Source organism: Hemiscyllium ocellatum, chromosome 50, assembly GCF_020745735.1.
Source record: "Hemiscyllium ocellatum isolate sHemOce1 chromosome 50, sHemOce1.pat.X.cur, whole genome shotgun sequence".
Classification (NCBI taxonomy): Eukaryota; Metazoa; Chordata; class Chondrichthyes; order Orectolobiformes; family Hemiscylliidae; genus Hemiscyllium; species Hemiscyllium ocellatum.
This window is the reverse complement of record NC_083450.1, coordinates 1,649,151-1,669,282: the sequence shown is the minus strand read 5'-3', so window position 1 is coordinate 1,669,282 and position 20,132 is coordinate 1,649,151. Positions and strand designations below refer to the sequence as shown.

At 51.6% G+C, this 20,132-nt stretch overlaps 1 protein-coding gene across 2 annotated transcripts in view; it reads right to left on the bottom strand.

Moving 5' to 3' along the window:
- LOC132805457 (CREB-regulated transcription coactivator 2-like) overlaps positions 1–20,132 on the bottom strand; it is a 53,529-nt gene that overhangs the window by 20,835 nt on the left and 12,562 nt on the right. For both annotated transcript variants that reach the window (XM_060820539.1, XM_060820540.1), the window contains exons 2-4: positions 8,507–8,617; positions 6,829–6,930; positions 6,382–6,443 (exon numbers count right to left, since the gene is read on the bottom strand). In XM_060820539.1, the coding sequence (XP_060676522.1) occupies positions 6,382–6,443; positions 6,829–6,930; positions 8,507–8,617 (275 nt within the window). The remainder of the gene's footprint in view (positions 1–6,381; positions 6,444–6,828; positions 6,931–8,506; positions 8,618–20,132) is intronic.

The window sequence follows — 20,132 nt, the reverse complement described above, 5'->3', positions numbered from 1 at the left end:
GGGGGAGAGACAGAGAAGAATTGGGGGGAGAGAGAGAGAGAGAGAGAAAGAGAGAGGGGGCAGGGAGAGACAGACAGAGGGAGGGGAGTAGGGAGAGACAGAGACAGAGAGAGAGACTGGCAGACAGCCTCCTCAGAATTTCCACGTATTTCAATAAGGTCCCCATAGATTCTTCTAAATTCCAATTAGATTTCAGCCGAACCTACTCAATCTATCTTCATTAGAAAATCCCCCTGAACTGTGTCCAATGTCACCATGTTTTTCCTGAGAAAAGGGTCCCAAAACTGCCCTTAACATTGCTGTGTGAAGACGAGGTGCTTCTCTTTTCTGTATTTGGACTGTGGGCTGAGATTGGTTTTAAAACCAAGAACTGGGGAAGGAATGGGGTCACTTTTACAGGCAGAACCTCCTTGTGTGTGGTAGTTACACTGCTGCTTTTCTCCAGCTGGTTGTGACCGGCCGAACCAGAGACCGTATGCAGCGTGGGATTTGGCTGGCAACAAGGAGGGCATGGCAGAAGCCAATGGTGATCAGCCTTACAGCAGCTTTCTGATTGGTTGCTGGCTTACTGAGCAGCTTGTGGGTGTGGACAATATAGTGAGGGCTGCTGGCAGAGCATGTGGGCTATCCCTCTCTCTCTCTCCCTCCCTCCCTCTCTCGTGTGCAGCAGAAATACCTGAAGGCTAAATAAAAAGCCAGTATTTCTTCGTCACCAGTTGCAGAGAGAGTGAAAGAGACAACATGCCCTTCCTGCGGTGCAAAACCTTTCCTTCCTGCTGCAGAAAAGCAGCAGTGTAAACACCACACACAATGAGTTTTAGTGAAAATACCATTTTGTTTGTAAAAGTGCAGTCTGGGGCTGTCACCAAGACTGAGAAGCCTTCATGGGTGATGGGTGAGTGCCGAACCAGAGGACACAGCTTAAAAATATGGGGTAGACCATTTAGGACAGAGATGAGGAGAAACTTCTTCACCCAGAGAGTGGGGGCTGTGTGGAATGCTCTGCCCCAGAGGGCAGTGGAGGCCCAGTCTCTGGATTCATTTAAGAAAGAGTTGGATAGAGCTCTCAAGGATAGTGGAATCAAGGGTTATGGAGATAAGGCAGGAAGCAGATACTGATTAGGAATGATCAGCCATGATCATATTGAATGGCGGTGCAGGCTCGAAGGGCTGAATGGCCTACTCATAGAACATAGAAGGATACAGCGCAGTACAGGCCCTTCGGCCCTCGATGTTGCGCCGACCGAATCTTACCTAACCTATACTAGCCCAATAACTTCCAAATGCCTATCCAATGCCCGCTTAAATGACCATAAAGAAGGAGAGTTCACCACTGATACGGGCAGGGCATTCCAGGAACTCACAACCCGCTGTGTGAAGAATCTACCCCTAACATCTGTCCTATACCTACCTCCCCTTAATTTAAAGCTATGTCCCCTAGTAACACCTGACTCCATTAGCGGTAAAAGGTTCTTAGTATCTACCCTATCTAAACCCCTAATCATCTTATACACTTCTATCAGATCTCCCCTAAACCTTCTCTTCTCCAATGAGAACAGCCCCAAGTGCCTCAGCCTTTCCTCATAAGATTTTCCTACCATTCCAGGCAACATCCTGGTAAACCTCCTCTGCACTCGTTCTAAAGCTTCCACATCCTTCCTATAGTATGGCGACCAAAACTGCACACAATACTCCAGATGAGGCCTCACCAGAGTCTTATACAACTGCAACATGACCTCAGGACTCCGGAACTCAATTCCTCTGCCAATAAAGCCCAGTACACCATATGCCTTCCTCACAGCACTATTTACCTGGGTGGCAACTTTCAGAGATCTGTGTACATAGACACCAAGATCCCTCTGCTCATCCACACTACCAAGTAGCCTACCATTAGCCCAGTAATCCATCATCTTGTTATTCCTACCAAAGTGAACGACTTCGCACTTAGCTACATTGAATTCCATTTGCCACATTTCCGCCCAGCTCTGCAACTTATCTATATCCCGCTGTAACCTACCACTTCCTTCCTCACTATCCACAACTCCACCGACTTTTGTGTCATCCGCAAACTTGCTTACCCAGCTTTCAAGTCCTTCCTCTAGATCATTTATAAAGATAACAAAAAGCAATGGTCCCAAAACAGATCCTTGTGGTACACCGCTAGTAACTGCGCTCCAAGATGAACATAATCCATCAACTACTACCCTCTGTCTCCTTCCAGCCAGCCAATTCCTAATCCAAACCTCTAATGTATCCTCAATGCCATACCTCCGAAGTTTTAGCATTAGCCTACCATGGGGAACCTTATCGAACGCCTTACTAAAATCCATATACACAACATCTACTGCTTTACCCTCATCCACTTCCTTAGTCACCTTCTCAAAGAACTCAATAAGGTTTGTGAGGCACGACCTGCCCTTCACAAAACCATGCTGGCTATCCCTGATCACGTTATTCCTACCCAGATGTTCATAAATCTTATCCCTTACCATTCTCTCTAAGACTTTGCCCACCACTGAAGTCAGACTCACTGGCCTATAGTTACTAGGGCTATCCCTACTCCCTTTCTTGAACAATGGGACCACATTCGCTATCCTCCAGTCCTCTGGTACTATTCCCGTAGACAATGACGACATAAAAATCCAGGCCAATGGCTCTGCTATCTCCTCCCTAGCTTCCCATAGGATCCTGGGGTAAATGCCATCAGGCCCAGGAGACTTATCTATATTCATCCTTTCCAATATTCCCAAAACCTCCTCCCTGCATATTTCCAGGGCATCCATTCTAATTATTTGTGATTCCATATTCACATCAGCAACAGTGTCCTGTTCCTGAGTGAATACTGATGAAAAGTACTGATTTAATGTCTCTCCAATCTCCTCCGCCTCCACACACAACTTCCCACTACTATCCTTGACTGGACCGATACCTACCCTAGTCATCCTTTTATTCTTGACATACCTATAGAAAGCCTTTGGGTTTTCCCTAATCCTACCAGCTAAAGACTTTTCATGTCCCCTTCTCGCTTCTCTTAGCTCCCTCTTTAGCTCCTTCCTGGCTACCTTATAACTCTCAATCGCCCCAACTGAACCTTCACGCCTCATCTTTACATATGCCGCCTTCTTCCCTTTCACAAGGGACTCCAATTCCTTACTAAACCACGGCTGCCTCACAAGGCCCTTTACACCATGCCTGACTGGTACATACCTATCGAGGACACGCAGTAGCTGCTCCTTGAACAATCCCCACATCTCATTAGTGTTCTTCTCTTGAAGCCTGTTTTTCCAATCCACACATCCTAAGTCATGCCTCACTGCATCATAATTTCCCTGCCCCCAGCTATAGCTCTTGCCCTGCGGCGCACGATTATCCCTCTCCATCACTAAAGTAAAAGTCACCGAGTTGTGGTCACTGTCCCCGAAGTGCTCACCTACCTCCAAGTCTAACACCTGGCCTGGTTCATTACCTAGAACCAAATCCAATATAGCCTCCCCTCTTGTTGGCCTGTCGACATATTGTGTCAGGAAACCCTCCTGCACACATTGTACAAACACCGACCCATCTAATGAACTCAAGCTATAGCTCTCCCAGTCAATATCTGGGAAGTTAAAGTCCCCCATAGGTACTCCTGCACCTATTGTCTATTGTTCAGACCAGCAACAGTTTAGGAGCGCTATCTCTCTCTCTCTCTCTCTGGGCTCCGCAGTAAGCCACTTTAACCCTGAAGAAAACCAGATTATCTCTCCTTTCAGCAGTTGCTGGAAGCTGTGACTTTTTATTCCTAAAAGAGACCTCTGAAAATGGCCCAGCCACTCTGTGCCCCTTGCGACCCAGTGGAAACATCCAGAGAAGGATGATTGAGAAGCAGCATTTAGGCCAACACAAGTCTCACCAGCACAACCCACATGGACAGGAACCACTGAACGGCTCTCCCAGTTCCTCCCTTTGCCCAATAACCCATGCTGTTTTCCGCTGGTTATGTGTATATGTCTGTGTGTGTTGGTGTGTGTGTGTTGGTGTGTGTGTGTTGGTGTGTGTGTGTTGGTGTGTGTGTGTTGGTGTATATATGTGTGACAAAGTTAGTCAAGTTATGCCAATAGTTCACAGTTTGTTCACTTGTAGCTAGACCCTAATGCTTTAGAATAAATATTTTTTCTTCATAAGTATTTAATAATAAATATTTTTTCTTCATAACCTGCTGCGTGGTTGCTGTCAGACAGGGTCGAAAAGACAAGTAACTGAGTTAAATCTGCTGTTTCCAACTGAATCAGAATATGATGTATTTCTCAATGCTCTGATATTACATCCTTTCTAACAGATCTATTTCTTCCCAATGACAGATGTTAGGCTAACTGGGCCCTAGGTACCAGTTTTTTGTCCCCCTCTCCTATCTGGAAGGATAAATTGCCAGATTTTCCCAACCTACAGACACAGAGAGAACAAGGAAGTGGCTGCAGGAAGAGATAGACAGAGAAAGAGAGACTAGGGGAGGCACTCACAGACACAGAAAGAGAGAGGGAGAGGGGGACAGTCGGCAAGAGAGCGAGAAGAGACCGAGATAAGTAGTTGCAGAGAGAGACAGAGAGGCAGTCACAGACAGATAAAGAGAGAGAGGGAGAGTGAGAGAGAGAGAGGGAGAGAGAGGGAGAGAGAGGGAGAGAGAGGGAGAGAGAGGGAGAGAGAGGGAGAGAGAGGGAGAGAGAGGGAGAGAGAGGGAGAGAGAGTGAGAGAGAGTGAGAGAGAGTGAGAGTGAGAGTGAGAGAGAGTGAGAGAGAGTGAGAGTGAGAGAGAGTGAGAGAGAGTGAGAGAGAGTGAGAGAGAGTGAGAGAGAGTGAGAGAGAGTGAGAGAGAGAAGGAGCAGAAGTAGGCCATTCAGTATGATCAGAGCTAATCATCTAACATCTCTTCCTCAGAAATATTCAATGTGTTGGTGTGAACTGCTGTGATAGAGAATTCCACAGGCTCTCACTCTCTGACTGTAGAAATTTCTCCTCATCTCAGGCTATCAGAGGGCCATTTAGGACAGTGAGCCCGTGGTTCTGGGCTCCCTGGTCACTGGGAATATCCCTCCTGCATTTACTCTTGAGTCCTGTTAGCGATCGTCCCTTCATTCCTATAACCTCCAGTGAATATATCCCTCCAACCCAATCACTGTCTACCAGCCCTGCCATCCCACCAATCAGTTTGTGAAACCTTCACTGCACTCTGTACAAAGGGAGTACAGTGACCAAGACCAGCAGCAACAAAGTCTAAGGGCAGAATAATCAGCCTGCTTCATGAAGACCTCTCACAAAGACTCGATAGGATCACACTCACTGAGCTCCTGGCCAATGTGCAAGGGAACCAGGCTGCTCCAGGGTAAAAGGACAAGGTCTGTCAGTACAGCAGCACGATGGTGTGACCAAGGAGGCTTCCCTGAGAGACAGAGGGACCCCCTGCTGAGAGAGAGAGAGAGAGAGTGAGAGAGAGTGAGAGAGAGTGAGAGAGAGTGAGAGTGAGTGAGAGTGAGAGTGAGAGTGAGAGAGAGTGAGAGAGAGTGAGAGTGAGAGAGAGTGAGAGAGAGTGAGAGAGAGTGAGAGAGAGTGAGAGAGAGTGAGAGAGAGAGAAGGAGCAGAAGTAGGCCATTCAGTATGATCAGAGCTAATCATCTAACATCTCTTCCTCAGAAATATTCAATGTGTTGGTGTGAACTGCTGTGATAGAGAATTCCACAGGCTCTCACTCTCTGACTGTAGAAATTTCTCCTCATCTCAGGCTATCAGAGGGCCATTTAGGACAGTGAGCCCGTGGTTCTGGGCTCCCTGGTCACTGGGAATATCCCTCCTGCATTTACTCTTGAGTCCTGTTAGCGATCGTCCCTTCATTCCTATAACCTCCAGTGAATATATCCCTCCAACCCAATCACTGTCTACCAGCCCTGCCATCCCACCAATCAGTTTGTGAAACCTTCACTGCACTCTGTACAAAGGGAGTACAGTGACCAAGACCAGCAGCAACAAAGTCTAAGGGCAGAATAATCAGCCTGCTTCATGAAGACCTCTCACAAAGACTCGATAGGATCACACTCACTGAGCTCCTGGCCAATGTGCAAGGGAACCAGGCTGCTCCAGGGTAAAAGGACAAGGTCTGTCAGTACAGCAGCACGATGGTGTGACCAAGGAGGCTTCCCTGAGAGACAGAGGGACCCCCTGCTGAGAGAGAGAGAGAGAGAGAGAGAGAGAGAGAGAGAACACGTCCCCACGATTGGCAGAGGGGACTGCATCCTGCTGCTGGCTTCCTCCCTCTGCTCCACTCCCTGACATCTGAAGTTAGCTGAGTCCCAACAAACTGGACCTCAATCCCGCTGTCATATGCCAAGCTGAGACAGCAAAAGCTCCTTACCTTCTCCAGCTGGTGTCCGGGGGAGGTGACAGGTATGCAGAACTGTATGGAGAGCTGTCAACGTGCACACATCAGTCAAGGAGCCTCATCTCAGACCTGAATCTGGACAGGAGGGGGTCCAGATGGAAATGTAACGGGGCCGGTGGGCATTCACACGACAGTGAAGGTGTAGGATAGTGACCTTACCAACACACAGAAACAGCTCACACATCCACAGCCCCCTGGAACTCTTGCAGAACAGCTCACAGCCCTGTTGGGGAGCACGCTCTCTGCTTCAACTGGAGCTGTGAGCAGCATCAGTGCAGGAGAACAGGGAGGAAATGGCTCTGGCTGCCAGTCACGTCACTAGCAGGTCAGGAACCGCAGTGACCAGCTCAGGGACAATGGACCAAACCCTAGCTTTCCCAGAGAGGTACATCACAGCACAATGCCAACGCAAAAGGATATCTGTCTTCTGTGAGGGGAATTCAGCCTGGCTCTCTGTACCCGCTCCACCAATCCATGATGGCGTGTGCCACGGCTAGAATCCAGCACAGAACTGAAGGGACTCTGCAACACAACGGAAACTAAATCAGCGCGCGCACACACACACACACACAGACACGCACACACAGACACACAATCAGCAGTGATCTGCACATTCAGCCCCAACCACCACAGATGGTACTGCCAGCACCACAGTTACACTCTCCTCACATCAGCTTTATATACAGACACGGTCAGGTACTAGCAAGGACTTCGCAGCCAGTCAAAACGGAGGCCATGAAGAAAAGGCCGCAACTTGTATCCTTGAATCTCCGACAGTGTGGCGTTCCTTCAGGGCTGCCCCTCCAATAGTGCAGCGCTCCCTCAGCACTAACCCTCCGACAGGGCCCACTCCCTCAACACTGACCCTCCGACAGTGCCCACTCCCTCAGCACTGACCCTCCGACAGTGCCCACTCCCTCAGCACTGACCCTCCGACAGTGCGGCACTCCCTCAGCACTGACCCTCCGACAGTGCGGCGCTCCCTCAGCACTGACCCTCCGACAGTGCGGCACTCCCTCAGCACTGACCCTCCGACAGTGCGGCGCTCCCTCAGCGCTGACCCTCCGACAGCGCGGCGCTCCCTCAGCGCTGACCCTCCGACAGTGCGGCACTCCCTCAGCACTGACCCTCCGACAGTGCCCACTCCCTCAGCACTGACCCTCCGACAGTGCGGCACTCCCTCAGCACTGACCCTCCGACAGTGCGGCACTCCCTCAGCACTGACCCTCCGACAGTGCGGCGCTCCCTCAGCACTGAAGCCCCGACAATGTGGCACTCCCTCAGCACTGACCCTCTGACAGTGCCTACTCCCTCAGCACTGACCCTCCGACAGTGCGGCACTCCCTCAGCACTGACCCTCTGACAGTGCGGCACTCCCTCAGCACTGACCCTCCGACAGTGCGGCACTCCCTCAGCACTGACCCTCCGACAGTGCGGCACTCCCTCAGCACTGACCCTCCGACAGTGCGGCACTCCCTCAGCACTGACCCTCCGACAGTGCGGCGCTCCCTCAGCACTGAAGCCCCGACAATGTGGCACTCCCTCAGCACTGACCCTCTGACAGTGCCTACTCCCTCAGCACTGACCCTCCGACAGTGCGGCACTCCCTCAGCACTGACCCTCTGACAGTGCGGCACTCCCTCAGCACTGACCCTCCGACAGTGCGGCACTCCCTCAGCACTGACCCTCCGACAGTGCGGCACTCCCTCAGCACTGACCCTCCGACAGTGCGGCACTCCCTCAGCACTGACCCTCCGACAGTGCCCACTCCCTCAGCACTGACCCTCCGACAGTGCGGCACTCCCTCAGCACTGACCCTCCGACAGTGCGGCACTCCCTCAGCACTGACCCTCCGACAGTGCGGCGCTCCCTCAGCACTGAAGCCCCGACAATGTGGCACTCCCTCAGCACTGACCCTCTGACAGTGCCTACTCCCTCAGCACTGACCCTCCGACAGTGCAGCACTCCCTCAGCACTGACCCTCCGACAGTGCCCACTTCATCAGCACTAACCCTCCGATAGTGCAGCACTCCCTCAGAGCTGACCCACCAACAGTGTCCATGAATACCAAGCATGAGTCGTGAACAGCCCTGATTACCTGGAATTCAGCGTTGTTGCTGGAGATGGCATTGACATTAGGCAGTGACCCACCATAATACGGCCCTCGAGTATGTGACAGGCGGAGTTGGTGTACCTTCTGAGCCTGTAACTGGGGGAGGAACAGACAACAGGTTTCCTGGGGTCAAAGCAAAACGCAACACACGCTAGTAATGCCCACTGGCAACTGGGACATGCCAGAGGGAAATCACATCACCAGCTGACAAAAAACACAAAAATACAGCTAAAATTGAACTCCAACATTCAAACCGCTCTCTCGACTCTGGGGCAGGACACACATGAATCGCTGCATACAGCACAAGCAATTTACAAATCACACACAAACCATGATGTAGGCAAATACAGACAAACAGAAAAGGTAAGTGAGACAAACAGGCCAGGTGGAAAGGAAAGTGCTGGATAGAGAGAGAGGAAACCGACCATTACACTTTTAGAATTAAACCAAATCATTAATCCACAAAGAAGCCTTAAAAAAATTTTACAACACAAACAGCTGAGGGCAAGGCCAGGAGTACTGCACCACAGCACTGATTCTGTACCATAACTCACAAACCAAACACCGACCAGATAAGAGCGCACAACGAATACACTCACAGACCTGTCCCCACCAATACTGTACCCCAGTGTTATACAGGGACAGACATGTCCCCACCAGTACTGTACCCCAGTGTTATACACTGACAGACCTGTCCCCACCAGTACTGTACCCCAGTGTTATACAGGGACAGACCTGTCCCCACCAGTACTGTACCCCAGTGTTACACAGGGAGAGACCTGTCCCCACCAGTACTGTACCCCAGTGTTATACACTGACAGACCTGTCCCCACCATACTGGACCGCAGTGTTATACAGGGACAGACCTGTCCCCACCAGTACTGTACCCCAGTTTGATACAGGGGTCAGACCTGTCCCCACCAGTACTGTACCCCAGTGTTATACAGTGACAGACCTGCGCCCACCAGTACTATACCACAGTGTTATACACTGACAGACCTATCCACACCAGTACTGTACCCCAGGGTTATACAGGGACAGACCGGTACCCACCAGTGAAGTGCCCCAGTGTTATACAGTGACAGACCTGTCCCCACCAGTACTGTACCCCAGGGTTATACTGGGACAGACCGGTCCCCAACAGTTCTGTACCGCAGTATTATACAGTGACAGACCCGTCCCCACCAGTACTGTACCCCAGTGTTATACAGGGACAGACCGGTCCCCACCAGTACTGTACCCCAGTGTTATACAGGGACAGACATGTCCCCACCAGTACTGTACCCCAGTGTTATACAGTGACAGACCTGTCCCCACCAGTACTGTACCCCAGTGTTATACAGCGACAGACCTGCCCCCACCAGTACTGTACCCCAGTGTTATACACTGACAGACCTGTCCCCACCATACTGGACCGCAGTGTTATACAGGGACAGACCTGTCCCCACCAGTACTGTACCCCAGTTTGATACAGGGGTCAGACCTGTCCCCAACAGTCCTGTACCCCAGTATTATACAGTGACAGACCTGCGCCCACCAGTACTATACCACAGTGTTATACACTGACAGACCTATCCACACCAGTACTGTACCCCAGGGTTATACAGGGACAGACCGGTACCCACCAGAAAAGTGCCCCAGTGTTATACAGTGACAGACCGGTCCCCACCAGTACTGTACCCCAGGGTTATACTGGGACAGACCGGTCCCCAACAGTTCTGTACCGCAGTATTATACAGTGACAGACCTGCCCTCACCAGTACTGTACCCCAGTGTTATACAGAGGTCAGACCTGTGCCAACAGTACTATACCCCAGTGTTATACAGGGACAGACCTGTCCCCACCAGTACTGTACCCCAGTGTTATACAGGGACAGACCTGCCCCCACCAGTACAGCACCCCAGTGTTATGCAGTGACAGACCTGTCCCCACCAGTACAGCACCCCAGTGTTATACAGGGAGAGAGCTGTCCCCACCAGTACTGTACCCCAGTGTGATACAGTGACAGATCTGTCCCCAATAACACTGTACCCCCGTGTTATACAGTGACAGTCCTGCGCCCACCAGTACTGTACCCCAGTGTTATACAGTGACAGGCCTGTCCACAATATCATTGTACACCAGTGTTATGCAGGGACAGACCTGACCCCACCAGGACTGTACCCTAGTGTTATACAGGGAGAGATCGGTCCCCACCAGTACTGCACCCCAATGTGATACAGTGACAGACCTGTCTCCACCAGTACTGTATTCCAGTGTTATACAGTGACAGACCTGCGCCCACCAGTACTGCACCCCAGTGTTACACAGGGACAGACCTGTCCCCACCAGTACTGTACCCCAGTGTTATACAGTGACAGACCTGTCCCCACCAGTACTGTACTGCAGTGTTATACAACGATAGACGTGTCCTCACCGGTACTGTACCCTCGTGTTCTATAGTTACAGTCCTGTCCCCACCAGTACAGCACCCCAGTGTTATACAGTGACAGACCTGTCCCCACCAGTACAGTACCCCAGTGTTATACAGTGACAGACCTGTCCCGACCAGTACTGTACCGCAGTGTGATACAGTGACAGACCTGTCCCCACCAGTACTATACCCCAGGGTTATACAGTGACAGACCTGTCCCCACCAGTACTGTACAGCAGTGTTATACAACGATAGACCTGTCCTCACCAGTACTGTACCCCAGTGTTATACAGGGACAGATCTGTCCCCACCAGTACTGTACAGCAGTGTTATACACTGACAGACCTGTCCCCACCAGTACTGTACCCCAGTGTTATACAGTGACAGACCTGTCCCCACCAGTACTATACCCCAGTGTTATACAGTGACAGACCTGTCCCCACCAGTACTGTACCCCAGTGTTATACAGGGACAGATCTGTCCCCACCAGTACTGTACCCCAGTGTTATACAGTGACAGACCTGTCCACACCAGTACTGTACCCCAGTATTATACAGGGACAGACCTGTCCCCCACCAGTACTGTATCCCAATGCTATACAGTGACAGACCTGGCCCCACCAGTATTGCACCCCAGTGTTATACAATGACAGACCTGTCCCCCACCAGTACTGTGCCCCAGTGTTATACAGGGACAGACCTGTCCCCACCAGTACTGTACCCCAGTGTTATACACTGACAGACCTGTCCCCACCAGTACTGTACCCCAGTGTTATACAGGGACAGACCTGTCCCCACCAGTACTGTACCCCAGTGTTATACAGGGACAGACCTGTCCCCACCAGTACTGTACCCCAGTGTTATACAGGGACAGACCTGTCCCCACCAGTACTGTACCCCAGTGTTATACAGTGACAGACCGGTCCCCCACCAGAACTGTGCCCCAGTGTTATACAGTGACAGACCTGTCCACACCAGTACTATACCCCAGCGTTATACAGTGACAGACCTGTCCCCACCAGTACTGTACCCCAGTGTTGTACAGTGACAGACCTGTCCCCACCAGTACAGTACCCCAGTGTTATACCGTGACAGACCTGTCCCCCACCAGTACTGTACCCCAGTGTTATACAGTGACAGACCTGTCCCCACCAGTACTGCACCCCAGGGTTATACAGTGACAGACCTTTCCCCACCAGGACTGTATCCCAGTGTTATACATGTGAAAGACCTCACCCCACCAGTACTGTACCCCAGTTTTAAACAGTAACAGACCTAACCCCACCAGTACTATACCCCAGTATGAAACAGTGACAGACCTGTCCCCAATAACACTGTACCCCCGTGTTATACAGTGACAGACCTGTCCCCACAAGTAATGTATTCCAGTGCGATACAGTGACAGACCAGCGCCCACCAGTACTGCACCCCAATGTTATACAGTGACAGACCTGTCCACAATAACACTGCACCCCAGTGTTATACAGTGACAGACATATCGCCACCAGCACTGTACCCCAGTGTGATACAGTAACAGACCTGTATCCACCAGTACTGTACCGCAGTGTTATACAACGATAGACCTGTCCTCACCGGTACTGTACCCCCGTGTTCTATAGTTACAGTCCTGTCCCCACCAGTACTGTACTCCAGTGTTATACAGTGACAGACCTGCCCCCACCAGTACTGTACCCCAGTGTTATACAGTGACAGACCTGTCGCAATAACACTGTACCCCAGTGTGATACAGGGACAGACCTACCCCCACCAGTGGTGTAAGCCAGTGTTATGCTGTGACCGACCTGCGCCCACCAGTACTGTACGCAAGTGAGATACAGTGACAGACCTGTCCGCATCAGCACGGTACTCCAGGGACAGACCTGTCCCCACCAGTACTGTACCCTAGTGTTATACACTGACAAGCCTGACCCCACCAGTACTGTACCCCAGTTTTACAGTGACAGACCTGCCCCCACCAGTACTGTACTGCAGTGTTATACAACGATAGACCTGTCCCCACCAGTACTGTACCCCAGTGTGATACAGTGACAGACCTGTCCCCACCAGTACTGTACTCCAGTGTTATACAGTGACAGACCTGTCCCTACCAGTACTGTACCCCAGTGTTATACAGTGACAGACCTGCCCCCACCAGTACTGTACCCCAGCGTTATACAGGGACAGACCTGTCCCCACCAGTACTGTACCCCAGTGTTATACAGGGACAGACGTGTCCCCACCAGTGGTGTACGCCAGTGTTGTGCTGTGTCAGACCTGCGCCCACCAGTACTGTACGCAAGTGAGATACAGTGACAGACCTGTCCGCATCAGCACGGTACTCCAGTGACAGACCTGTCCCCACCAGTACTGTACCCTAGCGTTATACAGTGAAAGCCTGACCCCACCAGTACTGTACCCAGTGTTATACAGTGACAGACCTGACCCCACCAGTACAGTACCCCAGTGTTATACAGTGAAAGCCTGACCCCACCAGTACTGTACCCCAGTGTGATACAGTGACAGACCTGTCCACAATAACACTGTACCCCCGTGTTATACAGTGACAGACCTGTCCCCACAAGTAATGTATCCCAGTGTGATACAGTGACACACCTGCGCCCACCAGTACTGAACCCCAATGTTATACAGTGACAGACCTGTCCACAATAACACTGCACCCCAGTGTTATACAGGGACAGACCTGCCCCCACCAGTACGATACCCCAGTGTTATACAGTGACAGACCTATCGCCACCAGCACTGTACCGCAGTGTGATACAGTAACAGACCTGTCTCCACCAGTACTGTACTGCAGCATTATACAACGATAGACCTGTCCTCACCGGTACTGTACCCCCGTGTTCTATAGTTACAGTCCTGTCCCCACCAGTACAGTACCCCAGTGTTATACAGTGACAGACCTGTCCCCACCAGTACTGTACCCCAGTGTTATACAACGATAGACCTGTCCTCACCGGTACTGTACCCCCGTGTTCTATAGTTACAGTCCTGTCCCCACCAGTACAGTACCCCAGTGTTATACAGTGACAGACCTGTCCCCACCAGTACTGTACCCCAGTGTTATACAGGGACAGGCATGTCCCCACCAGTGGTGTACGCCAGTGTTGTGCTGTGACAGACCTGCGCCCACCAGTACTGTACGCAAGTGAGATACAGTGACAGACCTGTCCGCGTCAGCACGGTACTCCAGTGACAGACCTGTCCCCACCAGTACTGTACCCTAGCGTTATACAGTGAAAGCCTGACCCCACCAGTACTGTACCCCAGTGTTATACAGTGAAAGCCTGACCCCACCAGTACTATACCCCAGTGTTATACAGTGACAGACCCGTCCCCACCAGGACGGTACCCCAGTGTGAGACAGTGACAGACCTGTCCCCACCAGTACTGTACCCCAGCGTTATACAGGGACAGACCTGTCCCCACCAGTACTGAACCCCAGTGCTATATAGTGACAGACCTGTCCCCACCAGTACTGTACCCCAGTGTTATACAGTGACAGACCTGTCCTCACCAGTACTGTATCCCAGTTTTACACAGTGAAAGACCTAACCCCACCAGTACTGTACCCCAGTGTGATACAGTGACAGACCTGTCCCCAATAACACTGTACCCCCGTGTTATACAGTGACAGGCCTGTCCCCACAAGTAATGTATCCCAGTGTGATACAGTGACAGACCTGCGCCCACCAGTACTGTACCCCAGTGTTATACACTGACAGACCTGTCCACAATAACACTGCATCCCAGTGTTATACAGGGACAGACCTACCCCTACCAGTACGATACTCCAGTGTTATACAGTGACAGACCTATCGCCACCAGCACTGTACCGCAGTGTGAGACAGTAACAGACCGGTCTCCACCAGTACTGTACTGCAGTGTTATACAACGATAGACCTGTCCTCATCGGTACTGTACCCCCGTGTTCTATAGTTACAGTCCTGTCCCCACCAGTACAGTACCCCAGTGTTATACAGTGACAGACCTGTCCCCACCAGTACTGTACCCCAGTGTTATACACTGACAGACCTGTCCCCACCAGTACTGTACCCCAGTGTTATACAGGGACAGACCTGCCCCCACCAGTACTGTACCCCAGGGTTATGCAGTGACAGACCTGTCCCCACCATTACTGTACCCCAGTGTTATACAGTGACAGACCTGTCCCCACCAGTACTGTACCCCAGGGTTATACAGTGACAGGCCTGTCCCCACCAGTACTGTACCCCAGTGCGATACAGTGACAGTCCTGTCCCCACCAGTACAGTACCCCAGTGTTATACAGTGACAGACCTGTCCCCACCATTACTGTACCCCAGTGTTATACAGTGACAGACCTGTCCCCACCAGTACTGTACCCCAGGGTTATACAGTGACAGGCATGTCCCCACCAGTACTGTACCCCAGTGTGATACAGTGACAGACCTGTCCCCACCAGTACTGCACCCCAGTGTTATACAGTGACAGACCTGTCCCCCACCAGTACTGTACCCCAGTGTTATACAGTGACAGACCTGTCCCCACCAGTACTGTACCCCAGGGTTATACAGGGACAGACCTGTCCCCTACCAGTACTGTACCCCAGTGTTATACAGTGACAGACCTGTCCCCACCAGTACTGTACCCCAGGGTTATACAGGGACAGACCTGTCCCCCACCAGTACTGTACCCCAGTGTTATACAGGGACAGACCTGTCCCCTACCAGTACTGTACCCCAGTGTTATACAGTGACAGACCTGTCCCCACCAGTACTGTACCCCAGGGTTATACAGGGACAGACCTGTCCCCCACCAGTACTGTACCCCAGTGTTATACAGTGACAGACCTGTCCCCACCAGTACTGTACCCCAGGGTTATACAGGGACAGACCTGTCCCCCACCAGTACTGTACCCCAGGGTTATACAGTGACAGACCTGTCCCCACCAGTACTGTACCCCAGTGTGATACAGGGACACACCTGTCCCCAATAACACTGTACCCCCGTGTTATACAGTGACAGACCTGTCCCCACAAGTAATGTATCCCAGTGTGATACAGTGACAGATCTGAGCCCAGCAGTACTGTACCCCAATGTTATACAGTGACAGACCTGTCCACAATAACACTGCACCCCAGTATTATACAGGGACAGACCTGCCCCTACCAGTACGATACCCCAGTGTTATACAGTGACAGACCTATCGCCACCAGCACTGTACCGCAGTGTGATACAGTAACAGACCTGTATCCACCAGTACTATACTGCAGCGTTATACAACGATAGACCTGTCCTCACCGGTACTGTACCTCCATGTTCTATAGTTACAGTCCTGTCCCCACCAGTACAGTACCCCAGTGTTATACAGTGACAGACCTGTCCCCACCAGTACTGTACCCCAGTGTTATACAGGGACAGACGTGTCCCCACCAGTGGTGTACGCCAGTGTTATGCTGTGACAGACCTGCGCCCACCAGTACTGTACGCAAGTGAGATACAGTGACAGACCTGTCCGCATCAGCACGGTACTCCAGTGACAGACCTGTCCCCACCAGTACTGTACCCTAGTGTTATACAGTGAAAGCCTGACCCCACCAGTACTGTACCCCAGTGTTATACAGTGACAGACCTGTCCCCACCAGTACTGTACCCCAGTGTTATACAGTGACAGACCTGCGCCCACCAGTACTGTACCCCAGTGTTATACAGTGACAAGCATGACCCCACCAGTACTGTACCCCAGTGTTATACAGTGACAGACCTGTCCTCATCGGTACTGTACCCCCGTGTTATACAGTGACACACGTGTCCCAAGTAATGTATCCCAGTGTGATACAGTGACAGACCTGCCCCACCAGTACTGTACCCCAGTGTTATGCAGTGACAGACCTGTCCCCACTATTACTGTACCCCAGTGTGATACAGTGACAGACCTGTCCCCAATAACACTGTACCCCCGTGTTATACAGTGACAGACCTGTCCCCACAAGTAATGTATCCCAGTGTGATACAGTGACAGACCGGTCCCCACCACTAATGTACCTCAGTGTGTCACAATGAAAGACCTGACCCCACCAGGACTCTACCCCAGTGTTATACAGTGACAGTCCTGCGCCCACCAGTACTGTACTCCAGTGTGATACAGTGACAGATCTGAGCCCAGCAGTACTGTACCCCAATGTTATACAGTGACAGACCTGTCCACAATAACACTGTACCCCCGTGTTATACAGGGACAGACCTGCCCCCACCAGTACGATACCCCAGTGTGATACAGTGATAGACCTGTCCCCACCAGTACTGTACCGCAGTGTTATACAATGACAGACCTGTCCTCACCAGTACTGTACCCCAGTGTTATACAGTGACAAATCTGAGCCCAGCAGTACTGTACCCCAGTGTTATACAGGAACAGACCTGTCCACAATAACACTGTACCCCAGTGCGATACAGGGACAGACCTGCCCCCACCAGTACAATACCCCAGTGTTATACAGTGACAGACCGGTCCCCACCAGTACTGTACCCCAGTGTTATACAGGGACAGACCTGTCGCCACCAGCACTGCACCCCAGTGTTATACAGGGACAGACGTGTCCCCACCAGTGGTGTACGCCAGTGTTGTGCTGTGACAGACCTGCGCCCACCAGTACTGTACGCAAGTGAGATACAGTGACAGACCTGTCCGCATCAGCACGGTACTCCAGTGACAGACCTGTCCCCACCAGTACTGTACCCTAGTGTTATACAGTGAAAGCCTGACCCCACCAGTACTGTACCCCAGTGTTATACAGTGACAGACCTGACCCCACCAGTACAGTAACCCCAGTGTTATACAGTGAAAGCCTGACCCCACCAGTACTGTACCACAGTGTTATACCGTGACAGACCTGTCCCCAATAACATTATACCCCAGTGTGATACAGTGACAGACCTGTCCCCACCAGTACTGAACCCCAGTGCTATATAGTGACAGACCTGTCCCCACCAGTACTGTACCCTAGTGTTAGACAGTGACAGACCTGCCCCACCAGTACTGTATCACAGTTTTACACAGTGAAAGACCTAGCCCGACTAGTACTGTATCCCAGTGTGATACAGTGACAGACCTGTCCCCACAAGTAATGTATCCCTGTGTGATACAGTGACAGACCTGCGCCCACCAGTACTGTACTCCAGTGTGATACAGTGACATATCTGAGCCCAGCAGTACTGTACCCCAATGTTATACAGTGACAGACCTGTCCACAATAACACTGCACCCCAGTGTTATACAGGGACAGACCTGCCCCTACCAGTACGATACCCCCGTGTTATACAGTGACAGACCTATCGCCACCAGCACTGTACCGCAGTGTGATACAGTAACAGACCTGTCTCCACCAGTACTGTACTGCAGTGTTATACAACGATAGACCTGTCCTCACCGGTACTGTACCCCCGTATTCTATAGTTACAGTCCTGTCCCCACCAGTACTGTACCGCAGTGTTATACAGTGGCAGACCTGTCCACACCAGTACTGTACCCCAGTGTTATACACTGACAGACCTGTCCCCCAGCAGAACTGTACCCCAGGGTTAGACAGTGACAGACCTGTCCCCACCAGTACTGTACACCAGTGTTATACAGTGACAGACCTGTCCCCACCAGAACTGTACCCCAGTGTTATACAGGGACAGGCCTGTCCCCACCAGTAATGTACCCCAGTGTTATACAGGGACAGACCTGTCCCCACCAGTACTGTACCCCAGTGTTATACAGTGACAGACCTGTCCCCACCAGGACAGTACCCCAGTGTGATACAGTGACAGACCTGTCCCCAATAACACTGTACACCCATGTTCTCCAGTGACAGACCTGTCCCCACAAGTAATGTATCCCAGTGTGATACAGTGAAAGACCTGACCCCACCAGGACTGTACCCCAGTGTTATACAGGAACAGACCTGTCCACAATAACACTGTACCCCAGTGTGATACAGGGACAGACCTGCCCCTACCAGTACGATACCCCAGTGTTATACAGTGACAGACCGGTCCCCACCAGTACTGTACCCCAGTGTTATACAGGGACAGACCTGTCCCCACCAGTACTGTACCCCAGTGTTATACAGGGACAGACCTGTCCCACCAGTACTGTACCCCAGTGTTATACAGTGACAGACTGTCCCCCACCAGAACTGTGCCCCAGTGTTATACAGTGACAGACCTGTCCCCACCAGTACTGTACTGCAGTGTTATACAACGATAGACCTGTCCCCACCAGTACTGTACCCCAGTGTGATACAGTGACAGACCTGTCCCCACCAGCACTGTACTCCAGTGTTATACAGTGACAGACCTGCCCCCACCAGTACTGTACCCCAGTGTTATGCTGTGACCGACCTGCGCCCACCAGTACTGTACGCAAGTGAGATACAGTGACAGACCTGTCCGCATCAGCACGGTACTCCAGGGACAGACCTGTCCCCACCAGTACTGTACCCTAGTGTTATACACTGACAAGCCTGACCCCACCAGTACTGTACCCCAGTTTTACAGTGACAGACCTGTCCCCACCAGTACTGTACTGCAGTGTTATACAACGATAGACCTGTCCCCACCAGTACTGTACCCCAGTGTGATACAGTGACAGACCTGTCCCCACCAGTACTGTACTCCAGTGTTATACAGTGACAGACCTGTCCCTACCAGTACTGTACCCCAGTGTTTTCCAGTGACAGACCTGCCCCCACCAGTACTGTACCCCAGCGTTATACAGGGACAGACCTGTCCCCACCAGTACTGTACCCCAGTGTTATACAGTGACAGACCTGTCGCCACCAGTACTGCACCCCAGTGTGATACAGTGACAGACCTGTCGCCACCAGTACTTTACTCCAGTGTGATACAGTGACAGATCTGAGCCCAGCAGTACTGTACCCCAGTGTTATACAGGAACAGACCTGTCCACAATAACACTGTACCCCAGTGTGATACAGGGACAGACCTACCCCCACCAGTACGATACCCCAGTGTTATACAGTGACAGACCGGTCCCCACCAGTACTGTACCCCAGTGTTATACAGGGACAGACCTGTCCCCACCAGTGGTGTAAGCCAGTGTTATGCTGTGACCGACCTGCGCCCACCAGTACTGTACGCAAGTGAGATACAGTGACAGACCTGTCCGCATCAGCACGGTACTCCAGGGAC